Source organism: Podarcis tiliguerta, assembly GCF_965153285.1.
Source record: "Podarcis tiliguerta genome assembly, chromosome: 17".
Taxonomy (NCBI): Eukaryota; Metazoa; Chordata; class Lepidosauria; order Squamata; family Lacertidae; genus Podarcis; species Podarcis tiliguerta.
Genome location: NC_139550.1, coordinates 1130036 through 1142704, shown reverse-complemented (window position 1 = coordinate 1142704; position 12669 = coordinate 1130036). Strand labels below are relative to the sequence as shown.

The window sequence follows — 12669 nt, the reverse complement described above, 5'->3', positions numbered from 1 at the left end:
AAACAAAATGGAGAATGTCATAAAAAAAAAATGCCTCCCCTGTGACCAAAATTAACCAATCGCACAAGAGTCACTGGGGAACACTGCAGAACGAAACACGCCGTAATGTGGTTTAAGCATTCCCAATTTCAGTACATTAAATCACTATACTTCGCAACCAGCCCCTAAGCCAAGGTGTGTCTCCAGTGGAAGGGAGAAACTGACAGGGAAGCCGTGAGCGACTCCTGCCATGCCCACCTCCCTGCCATCTCATGCAAGCTCTCCCTCCGACTCACGGTGCCTGTTTATGGTGGGGCTGTCCTCTTCAGTGGGCGCCATTGCTCCTGCCACTCTTCTTCCCCAAGACACGGCTGAGGCAAGGAGGAGCGCAGGTGGTTGGTCCAAGTCCCTCCCTCACCTGCCCAGGCCAGGGGGCAAAGGCACAGCAGGGAAGGCAAGAGCCTGCCAAGTCTTCGCTCTCCTCCATGGTGGAGAAGGCACCAGTGCGAGGAAGGCAGTGTGGGGCGAGGCAAGCTGGTCCTGGGGGGAAAGGCCGCTTTGGGAGGTGGAGCAGGATTCAAACAACCATTCCAGGTGCCTTCTGCATCTCTCCCAACAACGTGCATCTTGAGGCAGTTGACTTTCCAAGCCAGGCGTGGCCCCACAGAGTACCAAAAGTCATGGCCTGGGCTCCCCCATAGAGTGAGTTGAGAAGGCCCATATGCCTTTCCCTGACAGGCTTCCGAGGTAAAGAGGGAGAAGTCCAACTGAAATCATAGGAAAAGCAAATGTGAAAAGGCACAGAGAGGCCTTTTCCCCACTGCATCTTGCTGCTACAGGTGCTCTGCTGAGAGACAACCTCCTGGTTGCTAGGCAGGGCCTGTCGGAGCCCCTCAGGGACTCCCTCCCAGGATGGAGACAATTATTATTTGGTCCTGCCACCTGCCTTAACAGGAGGGTGTATCCCAAAGGATGGTGAATGCCATCCTTCCTGCCTCAGCGAACCAAGTAAAAGATACAAATATACCTGGTGTATTTGTATATATCTGTATATGTAGATATATACAGATATATAAGAGTTTTTATATCTGCAGTAGCAGTAGTAGTAGTAGTAATCAGTACTTTTTTTCCTAAAAAGGGGTTTAGGGGTACTCTCATTTTCCTACTCATATTGAAATACTTCCCCTCAATGAGGCCAAACTTAGATTCACAAAATGTTTAGGAGCATATGATTCTATGATTCTAACATATTCTATCCCTTCCAACAACATGTTGTTCTATGATCTATTATTTATTACAATTTCTTAGTATTTTATTGGATTGGATCTAGAATGCATTTGCCTTGGAGTAGAAACAGCTATTAAATATTTCCCAGGTATGTATGCACTGGAATGTCAAAATGTTGCTCCAGTTTCCCCTCTCACTGGAGATCTGGAAGCTTTAGTATTTCCAGCAGAGCATATTAACAAATACGCAACAGAGGCATTCAAGTGACCAAGGGCTGCATGCGCTTATTGAGGAGTAAACCCTGTCAAACACAGTAGTCAGACTTACTTCTAAGTAAACGTGTCCAGAACAAATGTTTATCAGATTGTTTGAACTTTGTACTCTTAAACATCGCTTCATTTTGCTGTGGTCACTAAGAAAACAGCCGTGTTCAGTTATAGATCTAGGCCAACATTTTGCAAGGAATTTCAAACATACACAAAACGTTTTAACCCCTGTGTCCCCCCAGAAAAAAACATAATAATAATAATAATAATAATAATAATAATAATAATAATAACAACAACAATAATACATCTATTACCTAAGCTCACGGGGCATGTTACAACATTAAAGCACAGCATTTCAACAACGTATTATAACAACCTAGAATTACATAAACAAGGTGGATCCTAAAAATATACACCTCAAATGTCAAACGCCAGGGCAAAAAGGTTTGGAGACTTTTGTATGTGAAGGAGGGAAGAGTACGCAACACCCTGTTCCTTACCAATATGGATGCAGGATTCTTACCTAGGGCAGTTAGAGGAGGGAGGAAGAGGGTGGGGATTGTATATCTATACATACAAACACACACACACACAAACTGCTCTGAGGTTTCATTACAATCAAGTAGTATATAAATCTTGTGAAATGAAATAAAAAACAAGACCCGAAATATGAAAGTAGTACTGTATTGAACTCTCCAAATATATTAATCAAAAAATAAATATGCAATTAAACAATAGCGTAATACATACAGTATTGGAAGACTGAAAAGTGCTTGAAAGTATGTTTTGATGAATTAGTCCATTTTGACTAATTAGTCTTGTCCATTTAATCTAGTACCTCTGGGAAGAGTGACAGCACCACATTCCTAAGGAAATGTATTCAAGGCCCTCATGCACAATACTGGCTGAGAGAAGCTAATTTGCCTCTGCAGCTGCATTTTCATTGGTAGATTGCTAGCTGTAAGCACAACTTGCTGGAATATATATGGTATAATTATACAAAAACCTTTTAAGCTGTACAATAAGCACACTTCCCCTTCAGTGTGTGGTGTCTGACAGGGAATTTGCGCAACTTGAAAATCTTTCTAAGACACCATTATATCAAAAGGGAGCAAAAAAACCAAAAACCTTACCAGCTTGTAGTTCAACGCAAAAGCAGACATATCGAAGCACTCTTGGTTGGCAAGGTTGGCAAGGTCACAGATGAAAGCAAGAAAGAATTATCTTCCAACTCTGATTCTTGGACAATCTGAATTCAAATCTTCCTAGCTGGATTCAGCAAAGGATCCTGAAAGAATTAGATAGGATCAATTCAGAACCACCTGTTACCTTGCACAAAAATACTATTTCAGGTTCACAGGTACATGTTCCAAAATGGAAAGAAGGAAGACTCAGAAAGCTGTGGTTCTGCTACTTAATTTCTATAGTTGAAAAGGTACTAGAACAAAGTGCTAATACTGTTGAATGGTCTCTTTAAATGTGAAGATTGTTCCACAAGATGTGTATGTCTTTGAGGGCCAGAGCAAATAACGAGACCCAGTTTTACAGCTGTGAAACAATATACCAGGTGCTGCTTAGTTGTGTTAATTAAGCTGTGTCAGTAATTGGGTATAGTATATAAAAAGCAGCACCTAGCTCTCTGTCCTCTGGGGGATGGGTTGGTGGTTGGGTAATGCTTGTTGGTATATTTAGTGTAAAAGGAGTTTTTGTTTTTGTTATGAAAACCTTGATAAAGTTATTTTTGAGTTCCTTGTAATGCGTGGTCTCCCCAGCAAGCTTTCTGCAGTGCAACTAAACTGCAAATAGCCAACAAATACATGAGGACTTAGACTAGAGGAAAATTGACTTAGAAAGACATGCTGACTGCTACTAATCATGCCATAACCAACTGCCTTTCTGAAAATTAACTGATTTGGTAAACAAGGAGAGTGGTGTGGAATATACTGTATATTTTAAAATATATAATTTTATTTTTCATTTTCAACCTTTACAAGCCAGATTGCATTTTACCCAGAGATACAAAATCTTTACAAATCTAATTTACCTTCCCCTCAACTGTAACTGAACTCCAAAGTCCTGTTTGCATTAGTCACCTATAGGCCGCGCTGGCCCATCTATGAGGCAAGGTGAAGCAACAGCCTCAGGCAGCAGAATCTACAGATCTTTATTCCCCCTCCCCCCCTGCTCCTGATGTGCATCTCCACTCACCCCCTCTTCCCTTGTGGAGCGGTGTGCCATTTTGTGGTTTGCCTCGGGGGCCAAAATGTCTTGGGCTGGCCCTGCCTATGGCATCACCGTGCTAAATTTTCAGAAAGATACACTAGAAGCGAAAACTGCAATAGCTGAAAATCCACTTGGAAAGCATGGTTATAAAAGGATCGGTACTGGACTGGGATGTGCAGAATATAGGGTTCAGAACCGAGTCAGGAATAAAACTGGTTAGGTGATGGAAGATATAGAAACCCACAGCTGTTAACAAGCTGAACAGACACCAACAATGCAGTTATGCGCCACAAAAGGCCAGGCCACATTCAAGGTTATATCATAATTGCACGATTCAGAAATTAAAACCCCAGTCCAATTAAGCCTTTATTTGTACAGCATTCACCTAAAGGAATTCAGGACGACTGAAAAGGGCTTAGAAGGCAGGCAGAAAGCGGGAATCATTCAGCCTAGGGAAAGGAGGAAACAGGTTGGACATTTTCAAATATTTAAAAGGATGTCAAAAAGAAGAGGAAGGCTCCTTTGCTCCAGACCCCGGGGAGAAGATGGTAAGCAATGCACTCAAATTATTACAGCAGAGCTCAGATATCTCCCTTCTCCAGCAGATTGAAAATGCCATTTCTAAAAGCTCATCTCTCTGACACATGGCTGTAAGAATATCTGCTGGTTCCCTGCAGCTTTTGCATCAACCTCAGGCTTCAAATCTCTTATTGAAAAGCTCTCCGCCAATCTGCCTCCAACTCCCAGTTTGCTAGGCAACAAACACTCCACATGCCTTTCCATGGTGATCACCAGGCTCCAACAGGAACATTAAATGGCTTAGGATGTCAATGATCACCACTTTCCACCATCATCAATGATCATCATCATCCATTCAAGGTCATGGCTTGCTCAGGTGTGGGAAGCAGAAGGTTCACAAGAAGGCAAGGCATTGCTGTGTGGGTATGTGTGTGGGGCGGTAGTCTCGCTGGTATTTCAAAAATAAGTGTTCCCATTTTTGAGATGCTACACTGCAGTGGAGCCAGAACATTCAGGGTCCAAAGCTGACAGGTGCCACTGACAGTCACGTTCTGTGTTACGGCCATTATAATGATGGGTGTTGTGATGAAATGGGAACACTCCAAAGAGCTATCCCACACCCCTTTCCTTGCCCAACTGCAAACCAACAACCCTGCGGTGTCGCCAGTGGTCTTAATCTCTGGTACTGGCTGCCGCCACCCTCCCCCTTTCTCTTGCAGCCCAGATGGAAGGGGATCTGGGATCCACCCATGCAATTGCTTTTAAAAAGGTCAGGGCACCCAGCACCCCTCCGTTCAACCTACTCACAAATTGCTGGGGAAAGCAGGGCTAGCTTCCAGATGCCTTATCCTAGTCCAAGATCAAAGCAGCTTGCTCATTTCCCTGGCAGAGCCCCCCTAAACCAGGGGCGAAACTAGGTGTGCTGGTCCTGGGGGGGGGTTACCGTGCGGCGTGGTCTGAGTCCGGTCCTGGGTTGAGGGTCTGGAGTCTGTCCGCCAAGGGAGAAGCGGGGTCCAAGGCAAGGAGCCGGGCGTAGACAGGAACTCCAGAAGAGCAGGTCAGGGTGCTGGCAGGAACAGGCTTCCAACGATGTTGCTCCCGCAACCTGGGACTGGGCTGAATGGCCTTTATCTCCTCTGAGGCCAGGGGCGGCCCCGGTCCACAGGTGACTCGCCTCTCCTGGCCTTAAGGCGAGCACTCCTCCTGAGAGAACCCAGTTCCCTCTGCCTCTCTGCCCTGAGCCTCTGCAGCTCAGGAAAGGCTGGAGGGTTACTGGACCCAGAGGCAGCTTCACCTTCCCCTGGCAGGGCTGGGAGAGGTGCACCTGCAGGCAATAGGTCCTTTATCACCTCCGGAGCCAGAGCGGATTCACCTGGTGTCTGCTCCTGAGGATCCAGCACAGGTGCAGGCGCTTCAGATTCAAGCCCCTGCCCCGGCTCAGCCGGCCCTGGAGGCGGGGACTCCTGTGCAGGCTGGGATTCCTCCAGTTCAGCCTCTGAATCAGATTCCCAGGCCATCACACTAGGCTTATTTCACCAGGCTCAAAGATCCAGTTTGCCCCCCCCCCTTTATTGATTTGCGTGCGCACACGCACACACACATACAAGCTGGGAGCCTCAATGGTGCTCCTCTGGAGACTTTACCCAGGGCAAAAAAACCTGGCTAGCCCCTGCCCCCGTAGCTACAGCTCTGCCTAAACTTCCTAAAACCCAAGACCTCTGAGACCAATGCACCCTGTGTTTCTCAGACAGTTCACTTATGAGTTATTCAGAGTGTCAAGGCAGCCCACACTCCCTGAGTGTCTCCCAGTTCTCAGAAGAGCAACTCTGGTTGCAAACCTTTAGTAGTATGAATTCCGAGCATCTAGGAACCTGGAGATTCTCAACCTGAGGTTGGCAATCACACACATTTTCAGTGGTCAAATGGTCAAAGTTTATTAAACACAAGAAGAAAAGGGAAAGCAGGCAGAAGGTCAAAACAGACCAGAACCAGAACACTGTGGAGCCAAAGCTAATCTTAGCCATGTGACTACAATACAAAGATCCCAATTCAGTTAAACCAGAGAAGGTGCTTCTGTGTTGTGGCTTCCTTGGAAATAAGGAGAACACCAGCCTTGGTGTAGTATCTGCCTTTTGGCTGAAGCAGCAGAATTCTTTATTTGTTCTTATGTTTAATTGTGGGGAGCAAGTAAACGGCCAACAAAACTGGAAGCAGGAACATATTGCCCCAGTCTTCAAAAGGGGAGAGGGATGAAATTTGGCAAAGTACAGACTGAGTTTAACTTTGATGGTGGGGAAGATACTAGGTTAGATTTTTTTTATTAAAAAAACAGAATCGGTTTGTAGGCCAGCATGAATTTGTGAAGAATAAAACCAGCAAGATTAATTTTACCTCTCTCTTTTTTAAAAATCTGGTTTCTAGCTTAGTGGATTGTGGAAATGCGTTGGGTGCAATGTATCTTGACTTCAAGAAAGCATATGACATTTTGGCTAGCAAACTAATTGAATGTGGGATAGAATATATGTGGGATAGGTGGGTTCACAGCTGATTGGGAAACCATACTCTGAGGGCTCATCAATTCTGTCCTGCACCTGATACTAACTAAGATTTTCATCAGTTGCTTCAGTGAAGTGGTAGAGGTAATTCTGATTAAAGTATGGATGGCACAAAACTAGGTCAGCTTAACACCTCAGAAGACAGGAATGAAATTCGGAAAGGCCCGGACAGAATGGGAAACTGAGCTGAAACTAACAAAGTGGTATTGAATGCAAAGTTCTGCATATAAGCAAAAACAAAAAACCCCAAGCCCACAAATGTACAGAGACCAAATGGTGTGTGTGTGTGTGTGTGTGTGTGTGTGTGTACACACCTGATTTGGAAGTAGTAGATGGGATATTGCATTTCATAACCATGAATGATCAGAACAGAGTGGGTTCATTCTGGTGCAGCAGATATCAGCGCTTACCTCCTTAAGGGTTTGATCAAACAATATATAAGCTAAATAAATTTAAAAATTGTCCAATAGCACCTTAGAGACCAACTCAGTTTGCATGCACATGAAAGCTTATACCCAGAACAAACTTAGGTAAAGGTAAAGGAACCCCTGACCATTAGGTCCAGTCGTGGCCGACTCTGGGGTTGCAGTGCTCATCTCACTTATTGGCCAAGGTAGCTGGCGTACAGCTTCCGGGTCTGTGGCCAGCATGACTAAGCTGCTTCTGGCGAACCAGAGCAGCGCACGGAAACGCCGTTTACCTTCCCGCCGGAGCGGTACCTATTTATCTACTTGCACTTTGACGTGCTTTCAAACTGCTAGGTTGGCAGGAGCAGGGACAGAGCAACGGGAGCTCACCTCGTTGCGGGGATTCGAACCGCCGACCTTCTGATCGGCAAGCCCTAGGCTCTGTGGTTTAACCCACAGCGCCACTAAGTTTGCATGCACACGAAAGCTTATACCCAGAACAAACTTAGTTGGTCTCTAATGTGCTACTGGACAATTTTTTAATTTTTTTATTTATTTCGACTGCATCAGACCAACACGGCTACCTACCTGAATATGTAAGCTGTGCAACTTTGATATTGTAGAATCATCTTCCAAATCTAAAAAGGAAACAAATGCACTTTTTCGGATGTGTTTTCTGATATGGTTTTTTTGAAGGCAATAGCTATGAGCCTGTGACAGTGCATTTGTTTCAGACAACATACGCATGATGAGAAGCTAGTGTGGCAAACTCCCTTCACACTCATTTCACCTTGTTTTTCCTCGCCACTCCATCCCATAACAGTCTGTGCATGGGAGCTCATCTCACCCCCGGCAACCCCTGTTCTCACTTCTTTTTCTCTTAGCAACTGTGTAGAATGATCGTATTTGAAACATTTACATTCTCACCTTCTCCTCTCTCACCTTCTCTTCTTGGCAAATGAAAGAGAAGAAGAATTGCATGGAGGCCAAACAGATCTCAGAATGTCAACAGAGAATGGTGGAGTGTGTGTCTTTGTGTGTGTGTGTTTGTGTGTGTGTACTGTCGTGAATAGAAGAAACATTTTAAAAATAATAACACTGGAACAATTTATTTTTCTGCCTGTTGAGATCACACAAAAGGCTTGTCACATAATTTTCAGAACATTGGGCCTAGCCTTGAGGCAACAGAAGTCGTTCATTAAATTGGGTATATGGTTTGCTTGAGTTCAAATCTTCTTTGAAGTCCATATGCAAGCCAAACCTTTGAAGTCCAGATATGTCTTTCCCCAAAGGGCCGTCTCCCTTGCTGAATGTCCTATGAGACATCAGCAGAATATTCCTTCTGCACAATCCGTACCTAAGCATGTAGACCTTCTTGTCACACCTTAGCGAGTGAGGTTTCGATGATTCTGAAAGATTTGAGGAACAACCATCAAGGAGCTAAAATAGGTTGGTCATAGGCCTAAATATGAGTAGTAGTAGTAGTTGTTGTTGTTGTTTTAAAAAAAGGTTGTATTTTTTAATCAAGTATTTATCATTAGTTTCCTATATTTGAAGTTTGATTTGTACGTAATAACAGCTATGCAATTATTTATTTATTCATTTATACCCTGCCCATCTGGGGTATAAATGAGATTCCAGGGCATCAACAGCAACCTTTATTTGCTTAGGGGAGAAACAGAATGATTTGGGACTTACAGGTCCATCTAGACATTCACTTGGGCAGAACAAACTTTTCTAGTCTGAATGGATATCTCAGATGATGTGGATGTATCAGCCACACAGTCTTCAGATTTAGGAATTAAGGCATTTTTATAATTGCAACTCTAGTTTGCTCTATGTTGATAAGACAATTTGACCTGTGAGAGGTAGGAGTCATGAACATTGCAGCAAAATGAGAAAATCGTTTGGTTTTTTTCCGTTTTCGTCATTGGTAATTGACCCATGTGCGCAATTGGCTCAATAGTGTTTTAAGATTGGCGGTTTGGATAGCAGGGAGTTAACAGAGCCCGATGGATTCGCTGAAACACACTTGATATAGTCGGTGGTGAAGTTGCCAGGTAATCATTAGTTGTGGAGATTGTCTTAAAATAAAAACCTGATCTAAGATTGCTTTTTGTACAGTTTTTTTTATTAAAAAATGCAATAATGATAGTCAGTTTTTCTACAGGTTTTTTTAATCACCATTTATTCATCAGTTATCTTTACATGTTCCTGTCTTCCTCTTGCACTATACCTTTCTAGATCTGAAAATCAATGTGTATATGCCACTCACCCCATCGGTCAATTTTGAGAATACTTCTGGGTACACTCCACAACATGGAACTCAAGGTACTTGTATGACGTACACCTCTTACCCATAGACATCCATTTAGCCTTTCCCTGAATACAGTGGGCTCTCAGATATTGTCTAGTCAACCTGCTCCTTTTAACTCCAGTCCTTGGGGATTCTCCCCTCTATCATTATACCATGAACATCTTTTATAAGCACAAACTAAATTCAGTTTCTGGTTAATGTCATTCTTTGGAATGTTGTTTGCCTGCGCTGTCCCGATGACTGGAACCATGTGCTTAAAAAAGCTTTAAAAACCCCGGTCCCTGAGGTGACATCTACCAGTAGGGCATGTGTCATTTAATGTATAAGCTGCTCAGGACCAGAAAAGGCAGGGATCTGAAGGCTCCATAGTCTTTCACTTCACATGCCCTCAGATCTAGCAATAAAATGGGTGGGGTCTAATTTTTAACTGAATTTTTACCTATTTTTTTTTATTTCATTTCTATACCGCTTTATATATATATATTTTTAATCTCAAAGCGATTTACAGCATATTAAAACATCAATAATGCAATCTGAATAAAGTCAAATGTAGAGTACACAGTCAAAGCAACATAATGAACAGAAAATTAAAATAGTATCTTAAAGATTTCAAAATAAAGCATTACAAAGGAGGTCAACTACAGCATACATATTTAACATAAACAAAGTTAACCAAAAAAGTTCTTAAACATTAAAAAAAAAAATCCCAAGTGAAGTCAAATGTAAAATGCACATTTATAAAACAGCCTAATTATCAAGAGAATAAAATATTATCATAAGCATGACACTGCTGTTTGGCAGGCACAAAAAGATGGGGCAAAAGAATCCAATAGTTTGGGTTTGTCGCTCTGGTCTCCCCAGGAGCCTCTTTAGCAGAGCTGGTGAGTGTGGGCCCTGCCCCCTAGGCCAGGTGGAAAGGGCCGTGCAGGGAGCAGCCTTCACGACTCACAGTCGGGCAATGTATTTTATATTGTTAAGTAGCTCTGAGACATTTTTGTAGAAAGCAACTAAGAAATGTTAAGAACAACAACAATCTATGCCCACTGTAAAAAGGTAAAGGACCCCAGGACAGTTAAGTCCAGTCAAAGGCGACTATGGGGTTGCGGCACTCATCTCACTGTCAGGCCCAGGGAGCCAGTGTTTGTCCATAGACAGCTTTCTGGGTCATGTGGCCAGCATGACTAAACCGCTTCTGGTGCAACGAAACACCGTGACGGAAGCCAGAGTGCATGGAAACGCTGTTTACCTTCCCGCCACAGTGGTACCTATTTATCTACTTGCACAGGCGTGCTTTCAAACTGTTGGCAGGAGCTGGGACAGAGCAATGGGATCTTACCCCGTCATGGGAATTCAAACCGCCAACCTTTCAATGAGGAAACCCAAGAGGCTCAGAGGCTTAGACCACAGCCCACTGTAGAGTGTCCAAGTCTCCTGTTAGCCTTTGAAGTAACTTTGAGGTGCCCAGCCCAACAACATTCCCATCACAGAATAATTTGTTGTTGTTGTTTAGTCGTGCCCAACTCTTTGTGACCCCCTGGACCAGAGCACGCCAGGCACTCCTGTCTTCCACTGCCTCCCACAGTTTGGTCAAACTCATGTGTCAGAAATGAGTTGTGAGTGCTAGCGGAGATAAGAGTCCAGGAATCCAACCATATTTACAGAGATTTATTGTTTCCTTCTATCTATTTACAAGTGTTCAAAAAGTACGTCTCCATCATGGCAAGTCAGTTGCCTCGACTGAAAGGGCTTTCCGTCTTCCCCAGCATATCCATTTCCTGAGACCAACCCCCTTCCTTCCTCTGTTACGAGAGTGGCTGGGCCCCGGAAGTGGCTCCCCCCTCTCAGATTCATTGCCTCCTGACAGCCTTTTGTCACCTTCCTCCTCCGAGGAAGAGCAGCTGCTAATTAACGGAGCTTTGTCTTGATAAGTTCCCATTCTCTCCCCCTTCTCTGCCTCCAATTCCCTGACATGATGTTAGTAGAATAATATTTTGGACAATAAGGGAGGTCTGGAATAAGGAAATGAAGAGCCCACTGATTCAGGGTCAGCAGAAAGCAGCATACTGAAACATCCACACTTTATCTCGGTTGGAGATTAATGTAGCAGAAACTCATCTTCTGGGGACTTGTCCCCAGAAGCAATTTGAAAAGGAAACGAGGTTTATGCCAAAAATGAATGGCACTTTGATTCACATGTTGTGGGCCTGCCCAACAGTGTCTTCTTTGTGGTCCAAAATAGTCATACCAGGGCTGGAGTGAGCGATGGGGTGTGGGGTGGCGAGGGCAGGCGGAAGTGAATTTGGATTCTGTTATGTACTGAAGTTCTCACCCTGGGCCAGCAGGGGGATACTGTAGATAGTTTTCACTCAGGTCCACATATGCAAATAAGGGATTGAAAGTGATGTTCAGTGATTGGATAGTTACAGAAAGTGGTTACGGTTGCGTTCTAGTGGAGCTCTATATAAGCAGGCTGGCTGAACCCTTCAGTTCAGTTCTGTTCTGGCCTGTGAATAAACAAGAGCTGTTTGAAGAATCGCTGTGTCGTCTGATATGTCCACCCACAACTTAACAGATTCATAAGTAAGGGAGCTGCACAATGAATGTCATCATCTGTAGAGAGAGAGGGGTTGGCTTACACTGAATAGAAATAGCACAGGAACATCTTTGTTTGGTGGGTGAGGTGGGAGATGTTAACACTATTTTGCTGCTGCGATGTGCAGCAGCAGTGGCAACATCACAACTCTGCTTTGGTGAATTGCCTACCGTATTGTTAACCCACAGACGATCTGAGTGCAGCGTGGGGCGAAGAGTGGGGAAGCAGTGTCTGCCAGTGGGAGGTGCACCATATTTTACATGCACTTTGCAAAAGAGTATTGGGAAGGGAGGGGCAAGGACTCATGACATCGCCACTGTAGGCAGCAATTGCTGGTGTGTGTCACTCGCTGCCAGGGGGAAATCCCAGCCGTTGGTTGTACAAATCAATTTGCTGTAGCAGATGGCCAGCTGAGTGAGAAGAACTGTCTTCTACAAGGGTAGAAACACTAGACGGAAATACAAGCCAAAGACACATACAGACCAAAGCACTTTCCAGGTTTGGCAGTATGAGAGTCAAGCCAAACATGATGCTAAAAGTGACAGCGAGAACTGGATCAGATTTTATGTCAGCATTCAGG

At 44.1% G+C, this 12669-nt stretch overlaps 1 protein-coding gene across 6 annotated transcripts in view; it reads left to right on the top strand.

Annotated features, from left to right (window-relative positions):
- ADGRL3 (adhesion G protein-coupled receptor L3) overlaps window positions 1-12669 on the top strand; it is a 524012-nt gene that overhangs the window by 507518 nt on the left and 3825 nt on the right. For 2 of the 6 annotated variants that reach the window (XM_083419421.1, XM_083419419.1), the window contains one exon: window positions 9424-9510. The exons of the other annotated variants lie outside the window; for them this stretch is intronic. In XM_083419421.1, the coding sequence (XP_083275547.1) occupies window positions 9424-9510 (87 nt within the window). The remainder of the gene's footprint in view (window positions 1-9423; window positions 9511-12669) is intronic. 6 annotated transcript variants of the gene reach the window in all.